We start from the raw sequence: 27809 nt of genomic DNA on the forward strand, positions 1-27809 counted from the left end.
ATAAGCACTGCCTCATTGGAGTCTGGCCAAGTCTTAGTTTATTTTAAGCATGGGATCAAACTAGATGATCCACCCTTTCCTGGGGAAAAACCCATGTTGGACCCTTATCTCCTGGAAAGCTGCAGAGCAATCAATAAACTACTAATATTTAAAATGGGAGACATTTATTCTTTATATAGATTTCATGCAATTGCTTCTTTAAAGCTCATTCTTGCAGGAAATTGTACCAGCTGCAAATAGGAGACTGAACCCTAACCTCTAAGAAGATACTGGACGGCATACGTTTATTAAACTGTACTTTCTCCATAGCCTTTTGAAATCAAAAGTTGTCTTCAAGTTGGCAGGTTTTGTTTTTGAGGCCCCCTTTATTTTTTTTTTAGCATAATTGTTCCCTTTTCTGGAAATTTCCAACACTTTAAAAATAAAATTCAAACACTTCTACAGAGGTATTTGTCACATCAAGCCTGGCATTTCCTAAGGATTTTAACTTCTTTGTGATTATTGTCTAAATAAAATCTGTGCCGATAGAATTAATTGTTCTGAATCATAGAGATCATGTTGTGACTCAAGGCAAAAGAAACAAGATACTCCAGTTTATTCTGGCAGTCATTGTGATCAGCTTTAAGAAAAAAAATCTGTTTGCAGAAAACACAACTGTGTCTTTGCCTTCAATGTTGGGAAAAAGGCATCGATCTGAAACCAACTTTCAGAAAAGCCTTTAAATCCGAAGCTGAGCTCATAGGACATGCCGTTTCTTTGACAACAGAGATGAGAAACACAACGGGGCATCTGATGCCTCTGCAGCAGGTCCGAACCGGTCATCTTGCTGTCAAGTAAGCAGCTCTGCTGTTTAACAGTGAAATCCTGAAGAAAAAATGTAAATGTTTCAAATTGAAGGTTTATATATATATATATATATATATATAAGAAATAAATGACTTAGAGAGCGCTTCAGTATCTAGTTACATTTGGTCTTCAATTTAATACATATGGATTCTGTAACCGCTTCAGCAACGGAAGCACTATGCAGCTAGATGCAACCTGATCTGATTTCAGCTAATAGCTGCCTTGGCAGCAATGTAGCTGCATCCCATTTATCATGGCAATAACTCACCATTATCTGCTCATTAAATCAATAAAATCCCAGTAAAGCTGATATATTTTAGAACATTATAACATAAGAGAAAAGGAGAGGAATCCAGTCCTGTCAGCATTTTAGGACCAGGTTAGATGAAAGACATAAGGAAAGACTAAGGGAAAACAGGAACTATAAAAGAAAGGGTAGGAGGGGGAAGAGGGAATGGACAGGAGGACAAAAGAAAGGAGCAAGTAGGCCAGAAAATGATTTTAGGAATGAAACATAGAAGGGAGAAGTCAAGAAAAAGGAATTAAGAAAAAATAAATATGAGGGAAGAGAGGTATAAATGAGGGCACAAGGACTGAAGACAGAAGGAAAAAAGATAGGGAAGTACACAAGGAAGAGAAGAACAAAGGAAATAAATAAGAAAACAAATAAAAGAGGAATGTCAAAAGTGAAGATGGAAGAAATAAAAATAAAGAGGGAGGTAGGATATATGAACAGACTTGGCATCGGAAAAAAAGGAGAGAAGTATGGATAGAAAGGAAGGATGGAAGGGAATAACAGAGAGGGAAAGAGGTAATGACAGACTGCAAAAACGATCTAGAAATAAGTCAACATTCTTAAATTTAGAGTATTTACCCTTAATTTGAGCAGTTAAAAAAGATGATTTCCCAATGGAATTAGTATTTTTACTCTTAAAATAAGATAATTAGATAATATACTCTTGAAATAAGACAAAGCAATTGTTTTTTTCTTATTCTAAATGCCAATTGTCTTGTTCCGTTGGCAAAGTGTCTTACCTCCTCAATTCAAGAACAAATGCACTTATTTTAACAAAATATGAGTCTAGATTTTTACCAGTTCACAAAGGAGAAAAGAAAGAGTGGAAAGAGGGAAGGGGAATAAAAGGACATAAAGAAAAGGAAATACATTTCAACAGCTGAACCAGGATTTTAGTTGAAAATAAACATCTGCAGATTCCATTCTTTAGCTATTGTTATCTAAACCTGAAAAATGTATATATATATATATATATATATATATATATATATATATATATATATATATATATATATATATATATATATATATATATATATATATATATATATATATCCATCCATCCCCTGGTTACCCTGAAGGCAGTTTGTTTATGTTTCTAGTTGGCTTTTTTAAGATCTTTTACTAGCATTTTAAATTCAAACAAAAGTATGGATTTCCAGGATCTCTCTCTGTGCAGCAAAGGATCAGGGTTGAATTCTGCAGCGCTTGGACCGAGCCTGCAGCAGATCTGGATGCAAGAATCAGATCAGAGAGCGAAACCAGGCCTTCCCTGCAGAGTGAGAATCAAAACAACAACAATAAAACAAAACACCACCACCCTGACTGTAGCCGCTCAGTGGTGTGCACTGTGGATTTATTGGATGTGCAAATTCTTGCAAGAGGCAGTTCAGGTGACACAGTAGGTCAATGATGCTACACTGTGACGGGCTTGTGTTTCTGTGTCGGATCGTGTTTGTTTGTGGGTGTGCTGTTCTGTGCGGAGCGGCATGAATCCAAACTGTTCCGACTGCTTACAGGAAAAAAAACAAACAAAAAACACTGAATAAAAACACAGTGACGTTTGCAGGCTCCCTAAACCAGCAGCCAGTCCGTTTACACCTGCTCTTGCTATGTACAATAGAAGCTTCTTCATATATTAATATTCTTCATCTCTACTCCTTCGTCGTTGCAGAGTCTCTTTTCTCCTTACTGTATTTATAGAGCATTAATATTTACAGTATAAATTACTACGCAGTCCTGTGATAAAATAAATAACATAAATAAGATGACCGTGGCTTTCAGAGTCTGTTGCATGAGATGAAGCTCCTTCAGGGTTACTGGTTAAGAGGATAAGGAGGGCTGGAAAAAAGATAAAAAAAAATAAATAAATAAAAACTCCTCCTGAAGTCCAAACACTGCAGCATTTTAAAACAAATACGTTCTGTAATAAATCCAATTACTTCCTTTAAATCCGGATGGAGGGGAAAAAAAGCACACACAAAAAAAACACAATATACTTGAATTCTTTCAGGAAAACAAAACTTATCAGATCTGCTTGTTAATTTAATGTTTCCTTACTGTTTTACAGAGCAGCAAAATAAACCCATCCTTATTTGGTTTTTACTTCCAGACATCTCTACTTGGATCACACTTAATAGACAGGCTAAAAGTTAAACTTCTTCTGTCTTTATATGTGCCTTTTAATCAGGGAGCAAATTCTCCAAATAGCTTTAATATAGATTCTTGATTGACCGTCTGTATCTGCAACCCGACCTCCTGCTCCTCCAAATAATGACAGTGGATCAGGTGCGTTACATTAGCAGCACCAGGCGTTCCCTTCAAAAAGAAATCCCTAAACTCTGTTTAAGGATTCATCTTTGTATGATAAATAATAACAGTGTTGAATCAGATGTCTTTTTTTTCCATTGCAGGGTTTAGATTCAAATAAATGAACAAAGGGTTACCATTCTGAGCGCGTCTGTATGAGGAGTTACCATCTAACCTGCAGTGGAAGCTGTAATACTGCAGATGTCCTCCAGGAGTAATTTGAGGCTTTAAGGAGATGGGTTTTGAAGTGCTTTTAAAATAAAACCCGCTGATTGAAGAATGAAATGTTTAGACTTCAGCAGGTCAAATTTAAAACTTAACTGATGGGTTTCTGCTCTCAATATTAGCTCTCCTCCTTTAACTTTTCAATTAATATTTATTTGACTCCAGTCTGCTGCAGGTAAGATGCTAGCTGCTCCAAACTACTCCGTACAACCACTCATTTTCTGACCATAAACTAAAGTAAAATAAAACAAAACAAAAAAACAAAATATGGGATTTGTTATCCAAAAATGTCCAGGAATCTGCGTCAGCATTCCAGGTTTCATGAGATGTTTTTTTTTCCCAACTTTCTGGTTTCAGCGAGAGCAGAAACACATCAGGGTTTAATACTGCAGTGGTAGAGGGGGTGAGGGAGGGGCTTTGGTTTTGGTTGTTGGCCCCAAAAAGAAGGTTTTAAGAAATGGAAGGTGGCATCAAAAAAACAAAGAAAAAGGTTAACCGAAGAAGAGGGCGGAAGGAATGAGTGCAAAGCTTCTCCTCCAGCTATACCACCGTCCCACTTGGAGAGTTCCCGTTCTGTGCTGTCAGGGTCTGAACAGAAGAGAGAAAACAGGGATTAGACCATCTGGGTCAGAGTAGCTGAGTTATATACAGTCTAAACTACTTTATTCCTGATATAAATCAAAGCAGAGGTCAACAGAGGTGATAATAGTGCTCTCTGCTCTGGGCGCCCTCCTATCCTGGGTGGAGCCTAAAGAAAAATAACTCAAATAACTCCAGCTCTGTGGTGTACACAATGACAAGTAAACTAAAAAGCTATATCAGTGTTTTCACTTGTGTTTATGAGGATATGAAATGCTATAAAATGTCATCAGGTCCAATTCTGCAGAACAACTGTCCTGCATCTTTTTTTTTAATTTTTTTTTTACAGCGCTTAATATATGCAGGCATATGCTATATATATGATTTCAGATTTTTCTTTTTTCAAACTTGTTTCACATATTATATTGTTTCATATCATATTTATTTTATAGAAAGTATAGATAAGATGATCTGCCAATAGAAAGAGTATTTTTCCTCTTTAAATAAGATAATTACATATTTTGCACCTGAAAGATAACAGATGTTTTTTGTCTTATGTTAAATCTAAATCATCTTATTCCACTGGTAAATTGTCTTATCTGCTCAAAACCAGGGAGCATACAATTATATATATATATATTTAAAAAAATGACTTATTTAAAGCAGAATGAAGGCTGTGCATGAGCCAGATAGAGGGGCTTCAGTCTTTCTGCATGGAGTTTGCATGTTCTCCCTGAGCATGCGTGGGTTCTCTCTGGGTACTCTGGCTTCCTCACAAAATCTAAAAACATGACTGTTAGGCTAACTGGCTTCTCTAAATTCTCCTTAGGTGTGAGTGTGTGCGTGAATGGTTGTTTTTCCTGTTTGTCTCTGTGTTGCCCTGCGATGGACTGGCGACCTGTCCAGGGTGTATCCCGCCTCTCGTCTGTAGACGGGTGGAGATAGGCACCAGCACCCCTCGTGACCCCAGCTGGGATAGGCGTGACAGAAAATGGATGGATGGTTGGATCTTGAAGTGGTGGGACCGGAAAAACGACCTGCAGCTGGTTTCCTCTTTGATTTTATTTTGCCCCAAAGATGCTGGGGAGACCAACACTGCAAGCCTCCGTCATCTGGTTTCCACCAGAAATTAGTTCATTTTTTAAAAGTGTATGTTTCCTTGCTTTAGCAAGTGAATAAGACAACTTGCCAATGAAATAAGGTTATTTTTGCTTAAAAGAATAAAAAAACAACCTTGTTATCTTATTTCAAGTTCATAATATCTAATTATCCTATTTAAGGGAAAGAAATACTCATTCTGTTGACAGATCATCTAATTGTTACTTCAATCATCTACCAGGAATCTCAAACTTCAGTCCCACATGGAGACTTTTTTCCTGCAACTTTTTCCCTCTTTTTTAAAAAATGTTTCTGAGACAGAGGTCAGCAGGAGGAATCTGTATAACTTGACTGGATGATGAGGAAATAATTTAGCCATTTGGTCTGTGTTGGACATTTCTAAATGTTGTCGCCAACAAGAACAGAAGTTTGGGACCCCCGATCTAGAGAGAAATCTGAAGCAGCAGAATCTCAGAAGGCAGACTTCTCAGACGTACCGCCTTCCCCGGCCGCGCCCAGGTGCAGATCAGACCCTCCTGGCAGGCCGTGATGATGCAGTCGTCCATGAACACCAAGACGGTCAGCCTCTCATGTGCAATCTTCTTGCAGACCAGCGGCTCCAGCAGCGGTACTTCATGCATGCGAGGGCACAGCGTGGTCCCCAGGACTTTGGCGCCATCTAGCCGGTTGCTCCTGGGCGCCACGTTGATCTTGTCGTTGCTTTTGCTGATGTTTCCCAGGCTGTGGTACCGCTTGTGCTCCTTCTCCACCCCTCCGCTCCCAGATTTGTCCGACTTGCGCTCCTGCAGGGACAGCGTGGCAAAGCGGCCGATGCTGAACGGGGTGCTGTTCCCACCGCTGCTGCTTCCTCCCCCTCCTCCACCTCCCCCGCCGCCCTCGGAGGCGCCCTGGCCCTTGGAAGCGTTCGCCACCGCTGGGTGGGGCAGAGAGTTGGAGCGGGACAGGGAGCGAGGCAGCGGCAAGGGAAGCGTCGGTGGGTTGGAGGAGCTGGTGGTGGTGCTCGGTGGGTGGTGATGCCCCTCCACCCCGCTGCTCCCTCCTCCAACCGAGCTGCTGTTGAGCCCCCCGCTGGTGGAATTGGGAAGTGACGGCCCAAAAGTGTTAGTGAAGGCGCGGGACAGGGGCAGACGGGGGTAGAGAACGTCGTCCGTCAGGTCCCAGAGACAGAACTGGGTGTCCTGCCCCACCGAGCCGAACCGGTAGGTCACAGAAGGCGAACCACCACCTTTAGAGCTGTGCCGAGAGAGCCGCGACAGCGTGCTGCTTGTTCGGACTCGGCCAAAGTGCGTGGGGTTATTTTGTGCCCCCTGATGGAGGTCTTCCTCACTGCCGCTGAGCTCCATCGGCTCTTCGTCTTCCAGTGAAGTGGTGAAGGGATCAAACGCCACAACATTGACCCAAGATTTGTGGCCGTGGCCCCTCGCCACCACTCGACTCTCAGCAAACGACCAGACGGTGACCAGATCGTCCTCACCGCCAGTAGCCAGGTATTTCCCGTCGGGGCTCCAGGACACACAGAGGAGCCCACCGAAGTAGCTCTTCATCACCCCCTGCAGCTCCATCGAGTCAAAGTGAAAAACACGCAGGCAGCCATCCTGACCCACGCATGCCACGTGAACGCCATCCGGGGAGAACGCAAACTCGTTGAGGCCTCCCTCACCCACGGCCCACCGCAGCAGAGGGTTGCGTGGCGTTTTGCTTTTACAGGCGTAGACAGCGAAGCCCTCACCCTGCCGCAACAGAGAATACTGTGGTGCCGTTGTTCCGCAGGGGTGGTCCACATTGTACAGGTAGAGGTGGCCACTGGCGTGGGAGGCCAGGAACAGGTTCTCTGACTTCGGAAGCCATTTCAGGCACGTCACCTTGGATTTGTCTATCAACCTCTAGAACACAGAAAAGAGTCTCATGTGAAGGAAGTTATTACAAAAACCTTAAGCTTGTTTTTTAAAGTCGTAGGGAAGCGGCTGTTCCAACGGTTGCGTTTCCGAATTCTCCCGAGTGGTGCACGACTTTACACAAGCTAATAAAGTGAATGTGATTGGTCGCATCTTGATAACCAGTTAGCAACTTAGTGCTAGTAGGTTCCCAACGGGAAATTACATTGGGACCAAAGTAGCACTAAATTGGTGACTTGGAAACGACACTGTCAAGGAACGCTATGGACAGAGGAAACATGCAAGAGGAGGAGAGTTTTGTGTCGGAGTGGATGAGTCTCCTCCATCAAAATTTTTTTATCTAGAGGAGTAAAGCGGTAACAAAGATGTTGTGGAAGAGGACGCCAGGGCGGCAGAAGCTTTGTTTGCTGATGAAGATTCTCAGTCATCCAGGTCATAGTCATTCAGTAAAAGTAAAAAAAAAAAAAAAATCCAATGGACTTGGTTTTATAGATTTGAAGACGTTTCGCTACCTCTCCAGGAAGCTTTCTCAATTCAAATGTCTGGATCTGCAGTGAGTTTGAGGCTTTATATAGACAACGCCTTGTATTGTAACGTCTTCAAATCTTGGAAACCAAGTCCAGTGGATTGTTTTTTAAACTTTTACGGAAAGCTTTGCTTGGTATAGAAGGCTTCCAGCCGTACATGTTTGAGCCCTTGCCTCGCAACGCTGCCAGTTCTGTTAGCTCTACGCCTGCTGAAGACACAGACGTCCATCCCCGTGAACACTGGGACGGAACTCAATGGGAAAGTAATGAAGAATAAATTATTCTTAATTCAACTGTTGCGTATATTAGCTGCGACATATGAATCAAGATGCTATGACCGGAAAGATTTGATTGACAGATGAACATTGATATATGATTGGCTGAATTTAGGTGTTCAGGCTGACGTATAACTAACTGGCCTGCATAAGTTAATGAAAAAAAAAACACAAATTTAAACATTAAACATGTTTAAGCCGGAATGATTTGACATTTAAATATGATTTCCCTACAACTTTAATAAAAAAAACTGTATTTTATGGATTTAATGACCCACAGATGAAGGCCAAAATGAGATGGGTGTCGATGTTGGCCTGATAAAGAATCCCCCTTCATCACCCCTCCTCCACCGTGTTTTAAAGCTGATAAAATGTGTTTGGTTTCCTCCAAACGTTGTGCCATGTATTTTGCCTGATCACCTCTACTCTGCCCTCATTTGTCCTAAAGACGCGGCTCCAGAAGTCAGTGGTGGTAAGTCTATCTGCATCTGATGAGGCCCATCAGTCTAAATGGTTATTTCCAAACTCTTAAGGCAAAATAGAGGGAAAAATCACTCAAAAAGCAAAAAACATTAAAAACAGCTATTAAGTACGCACGTTATTGATCAGTTAATCTAAAGTTAACTGATCATATATGAGTTTTCTCTCTTATATCAAGAGGATCTTTAATAAAAGGGGCTAAATAGTTTTTTACAATATGCCACATTTAAAAATCTAAATTAAATCCTTATATTTAAATAATGTATTGTTCTAGCTGTATGAAATACTGATTGAATAAACAAAAACTTTTTTTTATTACATGTTATCAAACTTATTCATAATATATAACAAAACAGGAACCTATTAGGTTACTGAATATAAAAAGAGATTAATAAAATACGTGAAATATTTATGATTTCAGAGATGTACAGAGATGTTAAATTATTTAAAAAAACCAGGGTATGTCGCTCTAAAAATACTGTCTGGCAATAAACAAGTTCATGTTAGCGAGGTGATAAAGTACTAAAACTGTGATTTATCTCTGTTTTTAGCGTTATAATCATCTCATTATTTAGTGCTGCGATTTCTGCTGTTAGCATAGTTTTTAACAGGTGGGTTTGGTTGCTCTGATATGAATGTTAAAGACGTCTCTAAAGCCGTCTTCAAATACTGTGTGATAATTTAAAATTTTGGGTAAACTCCACTGTTCTACCTTCACATCCTTGCCTCAGGAGCACAGCAGAGAAGTTACAATGATCCACCAAGCAGCATGGCTAAATGGTTTATAATTAGGCAAATATTTAAAGAAACAGAATAGCCAATCTGTGTCCTTGTCGCTACAAAAAAGTGAAAATAATGTAGAACCAGAATCTGGATCATGTTTCTGCTCCAGCATAACTCCTCTCTGGGATGTCTTTTCTTGCAGGTACCAGTGTGAATCACTGATCTCTATTCATGGGATTGCTGAACGCCCGTTGGTAGTACGGGGTTAAAGTAAAGCCACTGGCCGCCATATTGGTACTCCCTTGTTAGAGCAGTCGTGATGTAAACCGTATGTGCACTACAGCAATGAACAACGATGATTTTCCCATTTTCAGACTTTTAAAATAAAGATAACTTCATCACTGTCACACACATTTGCTGTTTCATAGAATAAGTAGATTACTGTAACTTATAATAAAAAAAAATAGGCACATCACATTACATAGTCAGTATGAAGTCTCTAAACCATGTAAAATAACATATTATACAAATCCATCACAATAAAATTAATGTGTTAATGGAGCATAAAAATTCAGATGTGCCAAAAGTGCTAAATTGATGATGTACATGTATTATATTTTTATGGTAATTACATTTTACACATAGTTTCAAGATTTTACATAAAGACTGAATTACAATTACATGTCTGTTAATGCTATCGTATTTTTCTATTTGCAAGTTGTGCATGCATGATTATATATATACATATATATATTAGTGCTGTCAAAATTATCGCGTTATTATCGCGTTAACGCGAGGCCATTTTAACGGCGATAATTTTTTTAACGTGAGATTAACGCTATGTGGTTTTATGGTAAAATTTTCCAAGTACATCCCGCTGCAGCCTGCGGGAAGGCGGGGCTATTTTCCCCCAGTGTATGCATTTCTCATAGGCTTCTAGAGCGGAGCTCCTCAAGGAAAAAAGACGCTCATACACTGGGTGACGCTAATGCCTTTTCTTTAAGCCCCACCACCAACAAACAAGTTGAGTGTCTGGTAACTAGTAGCAACCTGAAATACGCTGAGAAAACAGATTACTGAGGGGAAATGGAATCTGCTACGGCACTCTTGCTGTCACAGGTCGGTATCGTGTGTGTGTGTGGGTGGGTGTGTCTGTGTGTGGGTGGGTGGGTGTGAGTGTGTTCTCATTTTTGTTAAGAGTCTGAAAAGTAACTTTCATAGACTACCTCCATCTAGTGATGTCGGTCTATTGATTTTGATGTATTGATTGAAAATTGTTCATTATTACCTTGGTTAATTAACATCTAATGTTAACTCTACTACATTTTATAGCAGCAGGGTAAAATGCTTGTCTTTGTTCAAAAGACTGTATTAACTGTAAAGACTGTCTTTTACATCAGCCTGTTTTCAGGGCCTTTTTTTGGCTACATATTTGTTATTTTTTGCTACATGCCTCCCCATCTTCTTGCCATATGTTTCTATGGCATAAATCAGTATCTGTGACCTGTTCTCATTTAAAAAAAAGAACATTGGCACAAACCTAGCCTGTATGTATTTTTTGTATGTCATCGAGAGTATTTAAATGATTTTCAATCAGAAAAAAAATTTGCGATTAAAATGCGATTAATCGCGAGTTAACTCAGGCATTGATGCGATTAATCGCGATTAAAAAAATTTAATCGATTGACAGCACTAATATATATATATATATAGGGGTCAAATGATCAAGTTGCTGTTTTTCTGTCATTATGACATGCAGTATATTTCAGCACATGACTTTTTCAAATGACAAATACAACAAACACTGTATGTCGCGAAACCAATGTAACGCTACATACTATACTATGGGATACATCGGCATATGTATGGTTTTTCTTGGTTAGTACATCCACTGACTGTGAAATTACCTGTGGAACATCTTCCCACAGCAGGAAACTGCTTGTTTTTCCAGCCAAATGCTACACATGAAGGCATTTTAACTGCATGTCTCTGTGGGAGTGGGGAGTACCAACATGCCGGATGGTGGCTTCACTTTTTATGGGCAATCAGCAATCCAGTGAATTAGTAGAGATCAGTGGTGTGAATATGTAACGGTGCCCTCTAGTGGACGACAGTAACACTACAAAATTGAAATAATTTCCTTTTAAGTGACCTTTATAAATTATTTGGTTGAAAAAAAAAAGTAATCTGATAAACCATCAATAGAGAATTGATTATTTGTTAAAATCCCTACCAATCTACCCAGAAGAGAATGTCCAAGCAAATAACCTCAAAGTCTGACGGTGGAATGAGAAAAAAAAAAAAAAAAAGCCAAGAGCTTAATCTCAGACTCCTTAGGCCTCAGTCTGCATGTCAGATGTCAGAGTTCAAAAGACTAAACCCATTAACTTGTTTTTAGGGGATTAAAAAATAAACTCTCTTCTATCTCAAGGACATTTTCCAGCCTGGCGTAGGTTTTTAAAGTGAAATCTAAATAAACAACCAGAATTCTGGGTAAAGTTATTTAGATAGATCACAGCAGAGATTTTTCTTTAAGCACATAAAACCAAACACAGCATATCAACACAAACTCTTCATAGCAACCCACAGGTACGGTGGTGGAGACATGATGATCTGGACTTGTTTTTCAGCCACAGGACCACTGATTGACCATTATTTCCTTTTTGTACCAAAGTCAAATGGAGAGCTGGACACAAGAATCCTTCACAACAAGGTGAGAAACACACAATCGTGAAAAGGCTACTGGATGATGGAGGCTTTAAGTTTTCTACTCATAGTTCCCATTAGTTTGATCTCTCTAGTAACTAGAGGAATGTCCTCTGCCATTTCCTCTAAAACAAAATACATGCAACAGAAATCATACCTCCTCATTGAAGAGCTTACTGGTTTCCTTCTTAATCGGGTCGAGATACTGGACCTGGCCAGCGGAGAAACCCACGATGAGTGCCACGCTCTCCGCTGTGGCCGAGTACTGGTTAAAGTCGTGACATGTCGGCTGAGTCCCCTTATAGATTCTCTTGTCTATGGGTTTGCTGAGATCCACGGCCTGGAGAAAGCAGAGCAGAGACCTGTGAGCAAAACTTAACCCCTCATCGACACTCAAGACATATTCTTTTATCAGGTCAATATCTAACAATAGGAGGTGTTTTAAGAGTCAGGCTTCATCTTCAACTTTCTTAGATTGCTGCACCTCAATGACTTTATATTTTCAGCAGTTCTTGTTGTCAGAATCTGAAATCATTTCCTGGATAGCCTGGATTTTAAGCAGAATTAATCATTTTTATTAGAGCGGAGGTCATGACTTCAGGAAAGTTCCTTAAGTAGCTTAATGGTTTGAGTCGTTCCAGAACTAGCATTCCTAGCAGAGTCCTACACGGGTCTGATTTTTCAAAAATGTATCCGCCTGTACCTGTAGAGTTCAGAACCGACACCAGACCTGATACCCGCTCTGCAGAATCTGTTAGTTCAATCTCTAATGTTATGCTCTCTCTGCTTTTTCTCATAGTAGCTTCGCCTGTGGCTGTGACGCCATCCTGGAGAGAAATATCAGCTTAGTTTATAGAGGTAGGAGCTCAGCCTGTTTTTCCAGTGTAGTTCTGTTTCTCTGACTGTGACTGGCTGGATGTGCTCTCTTCATCCTCTGACATGGGAGCTGGCTTGGAGCTCGACTGCCTGGCTCTGTGTTTCCTGGATGGAGCCGCCTTTTATAGTTGATTTTTGTATCTCTGCTTCTGTCTCCTTGAACCCCAGTCGGCCTCTGCAGATGGCCGCTCACACTGAGCCTGGTTCTGCTGGAGGTTTCTTCCTGTTCAAAGGGAGTTTTTCCTCTCCACTGTCGCTACAAGCATGCTTAGTGTGATGGATTGCCTTAGAGTCAATGAGTCGATGCAATCAACTGGTTTTCCTTAGATAGAAAACTTTGAATCAATTTGACTGTATGATCTAGTGAACTGGAAAGTGCCTTGTGATGATATGTGTTGTGAATTGGCGCTATATAAATAAACTGAATTGATTTGAATTATCCCGAATTAAAACCCAGGGCCACCCGCAGCCGTGGAGTTCAGAACTAAGACCCAATCCGTTACCCGCAATTATCCCTATTTAACACCTGACCAGGACTGTTTATACACACCTGTTTATAATATGAGAGGCAGAAAAGATCATTGCCTCACAAACACATCCAGTGCGCGATGTGCTCACAGATTAACAGCTGTAAATTGGCCCAAATCAGGTTATCTGGATATTCTTGAATCCATAATTTTTTTAATGTAGAGTTAATAAATAAGAAAAAAATTATGTTTACTTCATGCTGTAAGCTTCTGTATACCTGCCCGCATTTTGTTAATTTATACCCCTGCCCACACCCTTGAAATAATACAGGGTTTCTTCTACCCATAGTTGTACGTTTTATACGGGTATCAGGTGGGATTCTGTTGCAAAGTGTCTTTCTCGATCTTTGTTCAACCAGAACACCTAACTGTGCCTGAAGCACTCTACCCAAAAAAGAACCCTTGGGTGAAAAATTCAGAGTGTTGAGAGTTGAGAGTGTTTTCAAGAACAATACTGTGTCATGGTATCAGAAAGTCCTGAGTAAAAATCCCTGCTTTTGGTCATTCTGAATACTGAAACGTTTCTCCAGTGTGGCTGAATTACAGCAACTTGAAAAGAAAACAGAGCAATCCCTTGTCATGTCATTATCATCAATGTCATCACTAAAGGTGCAGGAACCAGATTTTAGGTTTGGGGGGAATTATGTTTCCACATCGTTCCAGGTTGGTAATTTAATTCCTAATTTTGATTGGGGGAGTGTTGGTCTAGTGGTTAGAGCAGTGCACTGAGAAGCCTGCACTCTGGGTCCCTGAGCAACACCCTTAACCCCACACTGCTCCCCAGGCGCCGCACAGTGGAAGCCCACTGCTCCCCAAGGGGATGGGTTAAAATTTCTCCAGTGTGAGATTAATAGAGTTAAATTATTATTACTATTATTATTTGAAAAAATCAGTATTTTTCTTTAATACCTCCTTTTAACCCCCATCAGATGAAAGGTTCAAGGACTTCTGGAAAGGACAAAACATCTCCTAGAGATGGTAAATATTGTAGAAAACATTAATTCATATTTAAGAATCAAATCTGTTGGTTGTGGAAAATGCTTAGTGAGGAAATAGATCCAGATTAAACTCCTTGAATGTAAAATTGGGCCTTTTTGAGGAACTCAGGCATAATTTCACCAATGTCCACATTTAGACGCCTAAATGCTCTTTCTGTTAAATCAACAGTAGTCTGTTAAGCTGCTGATGAGTATTTCAGCTTCCATGGTCCATCAGCTGCCTTCTGGAGACTGAAAAGCAGCTGCAGCAGTAGAGGAGCTTTGGTGGGGAGGAGGCAGAGCTGCTTACTTCCTGCTCCTCCAGCATCACCGTGGGCCTCCTGCTGAGCCTCCTGATGAGCTGCATCCATTTTAGCAGATCTCATCCAGGAGGCCCCCCAGACTAAACATGATGAACCTGGGATGCAAGCAGCCGATCAGCAGGTGATCATTCTGGGCTAAGCTGGATGCAGAGGAGGCTCACCTTCTTGATGTTGGTGTAGGTGTAGAAATACAGCTCCCTGCCGATGTTGAAGCAAACCCGCTCCGACTCCTCGCTCGGGTCTTCGGGCTGCAGCTTCACCATGGAGACCCGGACCGGCGGCAGGAACCCCGCCGGGGAGGAGCTGGCCGCAGCGTTGGAGGAGGAGGAGGCGGCCCCGGGCCCCTGCAGCAGCCCGACCCCTGCTCCGGGGATCGGTCCGGGTCCGGCCCCGGGCCCCAGAGTGGCTCCGGCGGTCGGGCCCCGTGGCAGGCCGCCCCGCTGCTGTGAATCTGAGAGGGTGAGCAGCTTGTAGAAGCCCTCCCTGGTCCGGAACTGGGATTTAATCTCATTGATATCCTTCAGAGCGCCGCCATCTCCGGCCATTTTCAGTGCAAACGAGCTGCACAGGAAACAGTGATTCTGACCTGGAAATAATAAAAAAAAAATACTGCGATAAAAATAAAAGGAGAACCGAATCAGGACTGATGGGAAAGAGCAGCAGCCGAGCTCAGCCAGGCCCGCTGCAGCACAGCCGCTCCGGTCCGATGCATCCTACAGCCGCTCCGCTGCTGCCTGCTGCCCAACCCCGCAGAGCCAGCTTCTGGGAGCCGGTGCAAGCATCATCCTGGGCCGGTGTGTCCCTCCGATCATCCAGGGGAGGTGGAGCGAGTGAGACGAGCTGCTGCTGCTGCTGCTGGTGGTGGAAACTGGCACTGCGGCGGAGGTCCGAGGGAGGGCGGCTAGATGGTGCTGCTGATGCACCTTTGTTAGATATTGCTGCTCCTTTCAAGGGGATTGCAAGTCTAGTTTATTTTAAATAAAACTAAAAAAACAAACAAACAAAACAAAATAAAACAAATCAACGAAACAAAAAATCTGTGTACAATGGCGATTCTAAAACAAAATCACATGGGTGGGCTGCCCCCCTCCCCCCCCCAAAAAAACCAAATCATTAAACAAAAGGGCAATAGTTTACAATAGAGTATTAGGGACAGACTAGAGAGTTTTTATTTATTTTATGTTTTTTTTTTTTTTTTTTTTTAGAATAAAGTCATAATATGATGAATATTATGAAGAAAGTAAGTTGAAAAATGATGGTGGTTCTCCGTGTTTGGGGTTGGATTCCCGGGCGGGTACCGGCTGCTCCACGGGACCTGGGCCCCCAGTGCCCGGCTGGGGCTGCGTGCCCCCCGGGGCCTCTGGTCCCTGGGGCCCATGGCCGGATCCACTTTAGGGTGGCTGGCTGCCGGCGGAGCCCGCGGACTCGTCCCCACGGCTCCCCGGGGGCTTCAGCATTGCAGTGTTTTGGGGATTTCCTCGGGGTCGTCTGTCCTCCTCCCTTGGTGGGGGGGATTTCCTTGGTTGGTCCCTCCTGGGCGCCTTTGCTCTTGGGGTCCCTCTGGGCGTCTGGGGCTTTGGGCCCCCCAGCGCTCGCCTCAGTGCTCTGGAGGGGCGTGTCTTCGGCTCTTCACAACCACTACTGAGCATTTTTACTTTGGATAAACTTTGCATGTACAAGTGCAGTCTCACAAACAACTACAGGTGCTTGGTTCCCGGAACTTAGAGATTCACTTCCATACAGAAAGCCCATTTTCTTATCTGCCACAGTATACATGTCAGATCAGTTAAATAGTAGTATAGTGCTTATACTTCAGCGATGGTACTAAGGTGCTATATCCATTATTTGTGCTGTTCTTTTCACATCTCTTTACAGGTGATGAAGCAGACTAAACATGTTTCATTGTTGCCTCCCTTTTATCTCCTCTTTCTTTAATCTTTTTTCCTTTTTTTCTGTTTTTCCTTTCCTGTTCTACTTACAGTGCAGTGTCCATTGTGAAGTAGTAGAGAACTGTGATAAACGGTGCAAGGAAGAACACAGATTTATTTTACGTTTGCAGATGGAGAGACACCTTCGGTGCACTGTCAGTGTGCTCTGCCAGGGTGGTTGCACCCCTGCATATATAAAACCGTCTTACACACAAACATTGGTTACTCCCAAGAAAAACAACTTCAGTCCATCAAGGACCTACATCTTTCTCTAGCCAGATGAAAGATAGTGAAAGTGAAAAAATGGCAGGAAAGGCAGCTGTCTTCCTTTCCTGCCACGAGGGAGGCTAGTTAAACCCTAACCACTTATTCATCTCTCTCATGACCTTCCCTTCAACTTTCGCACGGAGGGCCCGGTCCACACACTCTTCATTATTGTTATTTCACACCATACAGCAAGCAGCTGAGAATTTATAGATGTTTAGATTGAAAAAACTCAGGTGGACCCCTACCGTGCCATTTTGGCACAGTTTGGCATAACTTTGATCATGCCAGTGCCTACCTCTGGTAGTCTATGGGCAAAAAGCAGGATACGCCCATGACAGGTCACCTGTCCATCACAGGGCAATGGTATTTCTTTTGTCTTACCTTCAGATGAAGAGATGAAGTATTGTTTCTGTCCTGATAACAAATTCATGATCTCACTAGCAGGAGATAACCAGTCCCAGAGCTTGTTTTGCTGTAATAACTGGGTGATTACCTCAAGATATAAAACTAGAAATGATGTATCTCCTAACGATTAAGCAGATTAAGTCTGTTTATTTCACACTAAAGACCAACATACTCATGAAATCAGGCAAATTTCAATGCATATTTAATGCAGTTTAATGACTAAATTTATGAAGTTTAGCATTGCATATTTGGCCAATCATTTTACGAATTTTACAAGGTGGGTTTAGCCTCCCTAGTATTCAATGAGAAGTCACCACTGCTGCAGAATCTGTGTGAACGTTGACTTTCTGTGGTGACTCTAAACAAAGGAGCAGCTGACAAGAAACATAAACAGCATAGAAGTTGTGAGTGTATGTGAGTGCAGCTGACAAGTGAAAACTAATGAATTACTGTTGAACAGGTTATATGGCGACTGGTGGCCTAGTGACTAGAGCATCAAGGACAACTACAGGTTATCAGCATGAGGTGTCCTCAGTACTGTGTTTGTCTATTAAATATTGAACCAGTTGAATATATTGATTGAAAAGGGGCACTGGTGGAGCTCGGGGTTTGGGGATGGATGCCCGGGTGGCTACTGGCTTGTTCCTGGCCGGTAGGAGCCCCAGCCAGGGCACCGGCACTGGGCTCAGTGCTCTCGGGGGGCGCCTCTTCGGCTCTTCATAACCACTATTAAGCATTTTTACTTAGGTACTTAGATATTCACTTCCATAAAGAAAGCCGATATTCTGATATTCAGCTACCACAGTTTACATGTCAGATTAAATAATACTTATACTTCAGCAATAGTATCTAGGTGTTGCTTTATTGTACCGTATGTCTCATACCATGTCTGTTGGTTGTGCTGTTCTTTTTACATCTCTTTGCAGGTGATGAAGCAGACTGAAAATGTTTTATCATTATCTCCCTTTTATCTCCTCTTTCTTTCATCCTTTCCTGTTCTACTTACATTGCAGTGCCCATATAATCTGTAAAACTCCCTGCATAATTATAATAAAGCAATTTATATGCATAAAACAAGCAGAACACTATGGCGATAGCCGTACTGCTCCACTTATGAAAGTAAAATCTGTTGGGCTCTTTTTTTGGCATCAAGAAAGTTATTCTTATTGCCACATCACCAGACAGGACACTGTAAAAAAAAAAAAGGGGCTTAATTTTTTAAACCTTCTAAAATCCTTCTAACACCCTCTAATTCTAACATCCACCCCATTATTCCCATTTTAAATAAAGACACAGCCAAGCATATGTTGTGTTATTTACCTTTATTAGAGTGTAATGCCAGTAACACACACAATACAACGCTGACACACAAGCTCAGGTCACACAACACAGCAGAAGAGCCGGTGACGTATGGAAGCCATATCTGTCAGTCCCTGCATGCTGTGATCTATAATACTGTGCAGGAATGAAGGAGACACTCTTCTTCATTTCCTAAAGTGGGACCATTTTTCACTAATCTTTCAGGGTTTTTCTCAGTTCTCTGGTGTCTCCAGATTTTTCCTGATGTAACCAACAGAGTTGAAAAGAGCATAAATAAACGAGCAGACTCCCTCTGGTGGAGGGAGAAGAGCTACAAACAATCTCCTTCTGGCATAATTTCCTCCTCTGCCTCCTCAGAGTCACAGCAACGCCTACCGACCGTAAACAAACGTTCACAAATGATCATGCCTGGTGTTTTTTCTTGCTGTTCCCAGATGATTTCTGAGAATCAGGAAGGTTTCCCAGGAGTGTTAGGAGAGTCAGGACAGCAGGACGTAGTTCTCAGCGATTTCCAGGAGATACAGATTGGATAGACCCAGCTGGTCGTCAACCTGACGCGTTTCCAAAACCACCATCCTGCAGGGAGAAGATCAGAGGGTTCAGAGGAACTACCTCATATTCAAAGACTTGTTTACAATCTCGTCCCAGGTTAATCTTGCTGTTTAGGTATAAGTTAACCTTCTTCCTGATGGTAGAAATCTGAGGACCACAAAGGTCGTTAAGCAACAATGTTTCTCCTTTTGGTCAGTATCAGACCTTAAAGGGGTAATTTCTCTTTTCTACTGCCTGAAATCGATAAGTGCATTGACATAAATGTTATTATTGGTGTATCATTACCTCCACTAATATTCAGATACATTTTATAAGCTACAAGTTAACTTTAGTTTATATGTCACCCGTTTGGGAAGCGGTATGAGAGTTTGCCATCCTGAAATTACAAACGAGGGACAACATAATACTAACACGAAATAACGATGCTTGCAGATCATTTGGAGATGCTAACCCAACAACTGAAACTCTGCATGAATGTAGAAAAATGCAGGTAATGTTGTACTGTATCTCCTTGACAAGTGATTGAACTCTTCTGCCTTAATTAGCGTAAAGCTAACTTTTTCCATTCGGTTTAATTAGTCAGTGGTGCTTGTTGCCATAAAATAAAGACAGAAGATCCTGCAAATATATACCGATCTTGTTGGTATAGAATTGTAGGTTTATTTTGGTTTATTAACTTTCAATGCTGACTTTTTCTCACACTAAATTCCAGCTTCTAGAGACTTCACTTCCGAGGACATGGTTACGTATACGATGTCGAGGCTTTTTGACAAACGGCGCCTACCTTTGCTGCAGTATGTGTTTAAGGCTAGGGCAGGGGTGCTAGGGCAGGGGTAACCAATTAAAAATCAGCATGGTCCGAATAAAGAAAATCAACAACCAGTAAAGGTTCAGAGACATTTTAATTTTAATCTGTTACTTTAAACAGAATTTAACACTGAAATAAAATTAGGTGTTTATGCATCCATGTTATACATTGAGTTTAAAAATAAAAAACGAATAAAAAAAAATATAAATTTTTCCATTTTAAAACCTAAAGTGATTTTTGAAGTAGAGAAGAACAATTTTTCAGTTTGATTTATTTCCTGATTCACATATTTTATAAAACACCTGATTGGACCATTAAAAAAAAAAATGTCTTTGTTTCTTATGGCTTACTGAGAGCAGTGGGCTTTAGGCTGACCTGCAAGGCTTTAAACCTGGGTTTGAATGGGAACAAAGCCATTCTCAAGCACATATCAAGGTGACCTCTGGTATAGTGTTTTGTTTAAGTGAAATACCCCCGTTGCCCCACTAGATGACAGTAATCCTTACATAATGTCCCTTTAACTATGCCCATAAATTTTCCTGTTTGTCAAGCAGAAGGTCATCAAACCACTAGATCATTCCAAAATTTTTGACAGATTCAATAAGAAAAGAATAAACCCTCTTTTTTCTTCATTTTTTGATCTGATTTATTGTCCAGAATGCTGCTAAAATATATAATTAATGCAGGAGTTACCAAATTGGGGTCCACGCCCCCTAGAGGGAGTTCATTGTACACACCAGGGTTGAATTCTTTTACTCACTAAAATAGACAATTTAACCTAAAATAATCACTCTTTAAAGGTGGAGGTTTTGAGATTTAGATTGTAGTTAATTTTATGGCAATATGTATTTTGCTGCAAGTAACTTTCTTGTAAAGTGAAGTTGGTCTAGCAAGAAAAGTTTGGGAACAATTGCAACAAAGACTGTAGGTGATGCCGTAGGCTGCTTGCCTTGAAAATCAATTAGCATCTCTTTTTTATAAAACAGCACCTTTTTTAATAATTTTTTCTTTGTGTTGTATAATCTGCACCCACTTCCTGGCTGATGCTACCTGCTTCCATTTGGCTGACTAAGCTGCAATAAATTGCATCAAAGGATTGGAGCAGCATCATCTCCAGATCCACATTTATCTGTGGCAGGATTGAGGGACAGTAGATGGGACATACCTGTCTGACTTCACTATTCTGTAGATCTTTTTGTGGTCTGTCATCTCCTCCAGAACCTCGGTGAAACCTTTAGTTCTCCTCTGCCAGCCGTGACGCCAAACAGCCAATAGTGTGTCCTCGATATACACTGCAGACAAAAGCAAATCTCTGATAAGCTGATTTGTTCTTTATTAAACGTTATGAACGTCGCAAACATCTGTTGGAAAGGTCTGTTTTCTGAACAAATACGCAGATTTAATATAAAATTATGTAGAAAATAACGAGTTCTCAAGTGATCATTTATCAGCAGATGGCTGCTGGTTGTTCTCACCTATAGATTCAACTTCATGAGAGAAAGTGGCCTCCTGTGGATGGTGTCTGTTGCTCTTCAGCTCTCCATCCAGGTTAACCATTTGTACCGACCCTGTAGAAAAGACACCTTTAGAGCACAGCTAGAGCAGATAGCAGGGGGTGTGCAATTTATCAATTCCTCATAAAAACAAACTATGAAAACTTAATTTCTTAGCAACAACGAGATCTGGTCATATGTGCAGTAGGTCTGTCTCCAATTTATTAAAGACCTGAGTTTCATATATCTTTTAAATGCTTTTCCTAATTCAAAAGAAAAAAGTAAAAATAACATAAGAAAAAAGATGAAAAATGACAAAAAAGGAAAAAAATTACAAAGTAAATAAAAACAAATATATAAAAGGAAAAACGGGAAGAACATTCATCCATTATCGTAATCGCCTATTCATTTATGGCAGGGGTAACCAATTTAAAATCAGCTGGGTCCAAATAAAGAAAATCAGCAACCAGTAAAGGTCCAGAGACGTTTTTAATTATAATCTGTTACTATAAACAGCATTTAACACCGAAATAAAATGCAGGTGTTTATGAATCCATGTTATACATTGAGTTTTTAAATAAAAAATAAACAAAAATAGAAGGCTTTTCCAATTTAAAATCTAAATTGTTTTTAAAGTAGAGAACAACAATCTCTCAGTTTGGTATATAGATAATTTCCTGATTCTCTTTTTTTTTAACTGCCACTTTTTTTCTTTTTTAATGGCTTAAAAAGATAAGCGGGCCTTAGGCTGACCTGCGAGGCTTTAAACCTGGTTTGAATGGAGACAAAGCCATTCTAAAGCACAGATCAAGGAGCTCATTTTGAGCCTGGATCCATATTTTGTTTTGATTCTGTTCATGGTGGAGAATCCTGCTTCACAGCAGCAGGTTGAGCCAAACATACTCAAAATGTGCAGGGTCATCTTTGAGCACCATTTCACTTTTCCTTCACTAGTTCACCGTGCTTCTTCCAGCAGTGCACACTTTCTTTCACTTTTTCTCATCGTCTTCTTCTTTTTTCCCGTCGCCCGGCTTGCCACAGGTTTGCCTGCTGTGTCTAAAAGTAACAGCAGCAGCAGCAACCCAGACTGACAGCAGCTCATTGGCTAACTTGTATCAGGTGCAGCATGGTGAAGGACAGTTGAGCAACTCCAGCTGCTAGTGTGCTTACAGTGTACCTGTGCTCTTCCTCCTCTGACTTCATCAACAGTTCTGCATATTCTGTGTTATGTTTTGAAATGCGCTATTCCGACCGCGGTTGTCTCGTTGCAGCAACTTCTTTTCCCACAAACAACCCAGGATGCATTTTGGCTCTTAGATGAGCTAAAATAACTCCTCGATTTTTTTCTAATTTAAAATTTGAACAATAATAAAATCCGGAAATGTATACTAAAAAACGGTTTTGGGAGTAACTTTGCCATTTTCTCCGATTATAATATTTTTTAAATGTTATATGTAAAAAATAATTTTACAGATTTAAAATATAAAATATTTTTTTTCTCATTTTAATTTTTTTCCACAGATTTTATATTTTCAACTTTTATTTTCCAATTTCTGGTTTTCAGATTTATGAATTGCATTCTAATCAGATTAAGCTTCCTGGATCACAAAAAAAAGAAATACAACAATGAAAACATTAATCTGTTCATTTTTTTTAGAATGAAATTTTGAAAAAAAATTGTTAAAAAATGTTTTGAACGAATATCAATGAATGAATGAATGACTTTGTTTTGTGTGGCAACTTATTTTGTATACAGGACCTTAGTTATTTGTTACCAACCATTATAATAATATGGTAATAAAAGCACAAATGAGTGCTAAAGACTTAGAAGCAGCTCTGGATCTATAGTGTATTTAGCTTCTGTTCTAGTTTTCTATACCTAGGAGGATTTTGGTCTATACTGGAAGAACAATACTAGGGAGCTACTTACTCTCCATGAGCACGAGCAGTGAGTTGCTGTCCAGCTGATTTACCTGAACTATGTCAGGACAAGGTTTCTCTGTAGGGACATATAAAGAAACCTCACAGTCAGGAACAGCAGAATCAATCGAAACAGAATTAACAGAGGGGAACATCGGCTCACCCATGCCTGAGTTGAAGAACCAGGATGTGTTGGAGTTCAGGTTGATGTATTCTATGGCGACCGGTATGTTGGGGTTGGACCCCCGAGACACACCTATGCACACCATTGGGTACTCCTCATGAGGCTTTACCACTATCTCAAACACCTTCAGAGGGTTGGGCAGTGGGAAGTCAAAATTCTATATGATGGAGAGAGAGAAAGTCCACTCAGAAATCTCAGAGTGAAAAGACAAAACTTTTGAAAAAAAAAATAGATTTTTACAGGTTAATATATTTATCTACCCAGCAACAGCTTTACTGTGGGGAATCCAGAAGCTTGTTAAGGATGGAGGGAAAAGGGGTTCCTTCAAATTGTCTGAGATGTTCACACTAATCTATGGGCTTCAGTGGCGGCCCCAGAGACGGGCCAAGGGGTGCTATAGATACTGCTGGAAATGTCAGGGCACCCCAAAACAATCTACATTTATACCTTTTTAATACAGTTAATATTCTTCTGGAAGTGGCTGTTTCCTCATAAAAGACAACCAAATGAAAAAAAAGGAATTATAGTGCTGCTATGGCATGGAGTTAGAGCACATGACCCATATATTGGCTGTTGCAGGTTCAAGTCCCGCTGCCAAATGTCTCTCCCCTCCCTTTTAATCTAATTTTCTGTCTGTTTAACCAGAGTTGCCAGAGATGGGCGGCACCCTTCCTCCCCCCGCAGCCGCTGCAGATCCACAGCTCCACGTTCTGTTATTTAATAAATGCTTTGAATCTTCCCACTGTCGGTCTCGCCTTGAAAATTGGGTCCTAAGTTCTGAGTCATAACATGTTTAGAGAGATGGGACCAAAGTGAAGATGTTTGTTCCTACTGTCGATCTCGCGGTGGAGGGGTAACCGGTAGATCTAACCAGAATGTTCCCGGACAAATAAATCTGATGCAAAACATTGTCAATAAAAAAGAATACAGTTGTGGAAATGGCCTAGTCAAAGACCAGAGCTAAACTCAATACAAAAGGTTGAAAATCTTTGCAGTAAGAAATTGGCATGATTAAGTCTTAATTAAGCATAGTTAAGTCATAATTAAGTCTTTCAGAAACCCAGGAGAACTTATTTTAAGTCTAGCAGCTTTTGCGTTTTGGCCTTATCTCTCTTTGACAAGTAAAAAATATAACTGAATCTGTTTTTTTTTTTTAAACGCAGGAAGTAAAATCTAAATATTCTCAGTGGCTGGTGCAGATTAGATGATTCCTACTATGTTCTGATAAATAAAAATAGATTATTATTAGGTTTTGTCCTCTGTTCATCGTGGCTCTGGTTCCAGTTTAGAATATAAAGTCATACCTTAGTACTCTAGCTGTGCTGTTGTTATTTTTTTTTTTTACTACATTTCCTGTTTATCGGTTATAATCTTCCTGTTCTGAAAATCTACCAGAACTCTAAAAAAAATCAAAACAAAACAACTGGACAACAATCAATTAGTTTAGTTTTTTGGTTGTTTTAAGGACAGAACGTTATTTCTAGTCTAGTTTTTTTAAGTTTTAACCTGTTTTTGAAGAGCCTCATCTTCATCTTCTCCTCTGGACCTTGAATTAATCTCTTCCTCATCAGTAACTATCCAAAAATATATTGCGGCAAATCTATTATCTTTGACCCTTGCTTCTATCCTTTAGTGCATATTAGTTAGTCCCAGTTTTTTAGACAAGCATGAATTTACTGATTACAGCCTGAAATTCCCATCAGGACTTGTTTGATCTTTGCATGCAGTCACCAACAAATACATTTAACATTACAGGTTTTTTTCCTCTTCTTATGAAATGCTTTAAAATGCTTTAAATGAAGCCTACCTTGATTAGCATGAACTTGTGCATGGGCTCGTACCACTGCAGCAGAACCACACTGGAGTCCAGAGCACAGCAGAGGAACAGGTTCCCTCCTAAAGCAGAAAAACACAAAGGTTTTGTATTTTCTTCCTGAGACATATTAAAACTCCACACATATCTGTCGCTAAAACAGACAACAATGAAGGAGAAAAAAAAATCAAATCTTGAAATATTTTTGTAATAATGGACTTTTGCTCACCGACTGCGCAGGTCTTGCAGCCTTTGGTATCTGGTATTTTGCTTGTCACTGGACATTTTCTAGTGGAAAGAAAGTGTTAATGAGGGAGATTCTTCCACCTCTCTACAGCTAAGAACATAGGATGAAATAAAGTCCAATGGTACCTTGACAACAGCCTGGGAGTCGGTAAGGGAACCATCCTCTGATCTTTCCGGGCCTGTTCATATAATTCTTTTAGTGAATGTGAGTGAAGCTGTGATGATTTACCTGAAAAGAAAAAAAAAACAAAGTCACATAAGCGCACAGCTCAGGACACAGTGTTGATGATTAAACCCCTGATTAATACTGTTTATGATGATGACAATGATCATGATAAATAAAGATACTTTAAATAAAAGGCGAAGAAGAAATTCAGTTTCCTGAGCAGAAATAACTTCAGGGACATGCTTCTTGTGGAACATCTTCTACCTTTCTGTTTTTATTCATTTATAAATTATTAAATTTTTTCCTCAAGGTCCCTCTGATAAACGGTAAAGTTCTTGACGGAAGCTGAGGGGCCCATCAATGGAGGCCATCAGGGCAGGGCCGGACCAAGCCCCAAAGGGGCCCTAAGCTAAAATAATCTCTGGGCCCTCTATTTCTGCCTATAACATCTATTGCTGCAAACAACAGTCAGGTGATCACATCACTCACACACAGGTTCATATTGTCCAATGTGTTACACATTGTAATTTAATATGCAATCTATTTACAGTAAAGTGCCATCTGGCACAATGTGGAAAAAAATAATCTGCATTGCAAAAATAACAGCAAAAGTAAAAAATAATTGAATTACATTAAAACAGTCACCATCAAATAGAATACAATATTAAGCACACTTTATACCTCATCCAAATGAAAAGTAATCAGTAAGCAGGTCTTAAAACTCTGTTAATGTACCGTATGTAACCATAGAAAAACCTTTGGAAAAGTAATGAAATTACCTTTATCTTTACCTAAACCACTGTTCTTCCTCTGTTTTGAACAAACTATTTAAAAAATATTTCCTTTAAACTTTTCTGCTAATACTAAATATTGCCAGTCCACTCAGTCTTTGTTCTAAGATGGAAGATCTAACATATTTCTTAATAAATTAGAGCTCAGAAAAGTTTCTCTCTGCAGATGCAACAGTGGCAGAGGGAGTGCAGGCTTTCTGTGTAGTTCTCCAAAGATGTGGGTAGAACTCACAATTATTGTATTATTGTAAAAGAGGGAAGTGAGCAGTTCAAATGCCATCATCTGTGCCTCAGAGAGTTTTTAAAGGTTTTTCCATCTCTGTAGAGAGTTTACTGTCTGGTTTTTCTAAAAAATATACGTTTATAAGAAAAGCTAAAGCTGGTCATTTCTCGTCAAGCTGTACCCCAAAAACCAGTTCAATTTTTCTTTAATAATTTTATAATAATTATTTTAAATAATCAAATATACTCTATTGTTGTAAAATGGCACGCTTTAGTCATTGTAACCATTGAGAACTCATCATACATACAAAATAAATACTTGTATATTTTTTACTTGCTGCTGGAAGCACGCTAGTTAACTTGGGGCCCCAAGCAGCAGTCTGCTGGCTTGATGACCAATGAGGAATGGGTTCCCCTCTCTCTTAGACCCATTTGCTGTCTACACAACATCAAAAATAATGAAACAATAAACAAAAGACCACTCGTGCCTTAAAAAATTAAAGGAAAATAGAATGAAAAGCATCTCAAACCATGACAATTGCATGTTCATGTTTCATTGTCAGCACTGGTGTTTTTATATTTGCCTGCTCAATGAGGTTAATGCTCATACAGGGGTCCATTTGACCTCTTCAGATCTCTCATCATGATGTTTACTCTCAGTTCAAGTATGGTTGACTTTCTTATTCCTGTTAAAAATCAACTTAAATATCCATATATCCAAATAAATCAGAGAAAAACAGAGACCTATTTTTTTCCCCAGTTTTCTTTCTTCCAGGAGATGGTGCTGCAAGCACAAAGACTGCAGGTTTGGTATGAAGAACAGGGGGTTGGCATCTTAAAAAGAGCATCTGAACTGGAGATATTTTATTTTATTTTTTCCCCCCAGCTTTTATTATTATTACACAATCACAAGTACAGAGCAACGAAATTAACTCTCTACATTTAACCAATCCCCTTGGGGAGAAGTAGGCTGCCACTGTGTGGCGCCCGGGGAGCAGTGTGGGGTTAAGG

General features: G+C 40.3%; 2 protein-coding genes across 3 annotated transcripts in view; both read right to left on the minus strand.

Moving 5' to 3' along the window:
• Nucleotides 1-2468: 2468 nt before the first annotated feature.
• On the minus strand, nt 2469-15545 carry zmp:0000000529 (WD repeat-containing protein 20). Its single transcript, XM_038305300.1, has 4 exons — nt 14845-15545; nt 12138-12320; nt 5851-7257; nt 2469-4264 (listed from the first exon to the last, which is right to left on the minus strand). Exons 1-4 carry the CDS (start codon nt 15226-15228, stop codon nt 4217-4219), a joined length of 2022 nt encoding a protein of 673 aa, XP_038161228.1. The 5' UTR covers nt 15229-15545; the 3' UTR covers nt 2469-4216.
• A 3045-nt stretch (nt 15546-18590) lies between these two features.
• LOC119796656 (mitogen-activated protein kinase kinase kinase kinase 5-like) overlaps nt 18591-27809 on the minus strand; it is an 85768-nt gene continuing 76549 nt past the window's right edge. For both annotated transcript variants that reach the window (XM_038305302.1, XM_038305303.1), the window contains exons 25-32: nt 25746-25848; nt 25603-25661; nt 25368-25456; nt 23540-23717; nt 23387-23455; nt 21439-21531; nt 21129-21255; nt 18591-19179 (exon numbers count right to left, since the gene is read on the minus strand). In XM_038305302.1, coding sequence (XP_038161230.1) covers nt 19083-19179; nt 21129-21255; nt 21439-21531; nt 23387-23455; nt 23540-23717; nt 25368-25456; nt 25603-25661; nt 25746-25848 — 815 coding nt within the window. In that variant the 3' untranslated portion in view covers nt 18591-19082. The remainder of the gene's footprint in view (nt 19180-21128; nt 21256-21438; nt 21532-23386; nt 23456-23539; nt 23718-25367; nt 25457-25602; nt 25662-25745; nt 25849-27809) is intronic.

Source organism: Cyprinodon tularosa, unplaced genomic scaffold, assembly GCF_016077235.1.
Source record: "Cyprinodon tularosa strain WSP-4 unplaced genomic scaffold, ASM1607723v1 ctg554, whole genome shotgun sequence".
Lineage (NCBI taxonomy): Eukaryota > Metazoa > Chordata > Actinopteri > Cyprinodontiformes > Cyprinodontidae > Cyprinodon > Cyprinodon tularosa.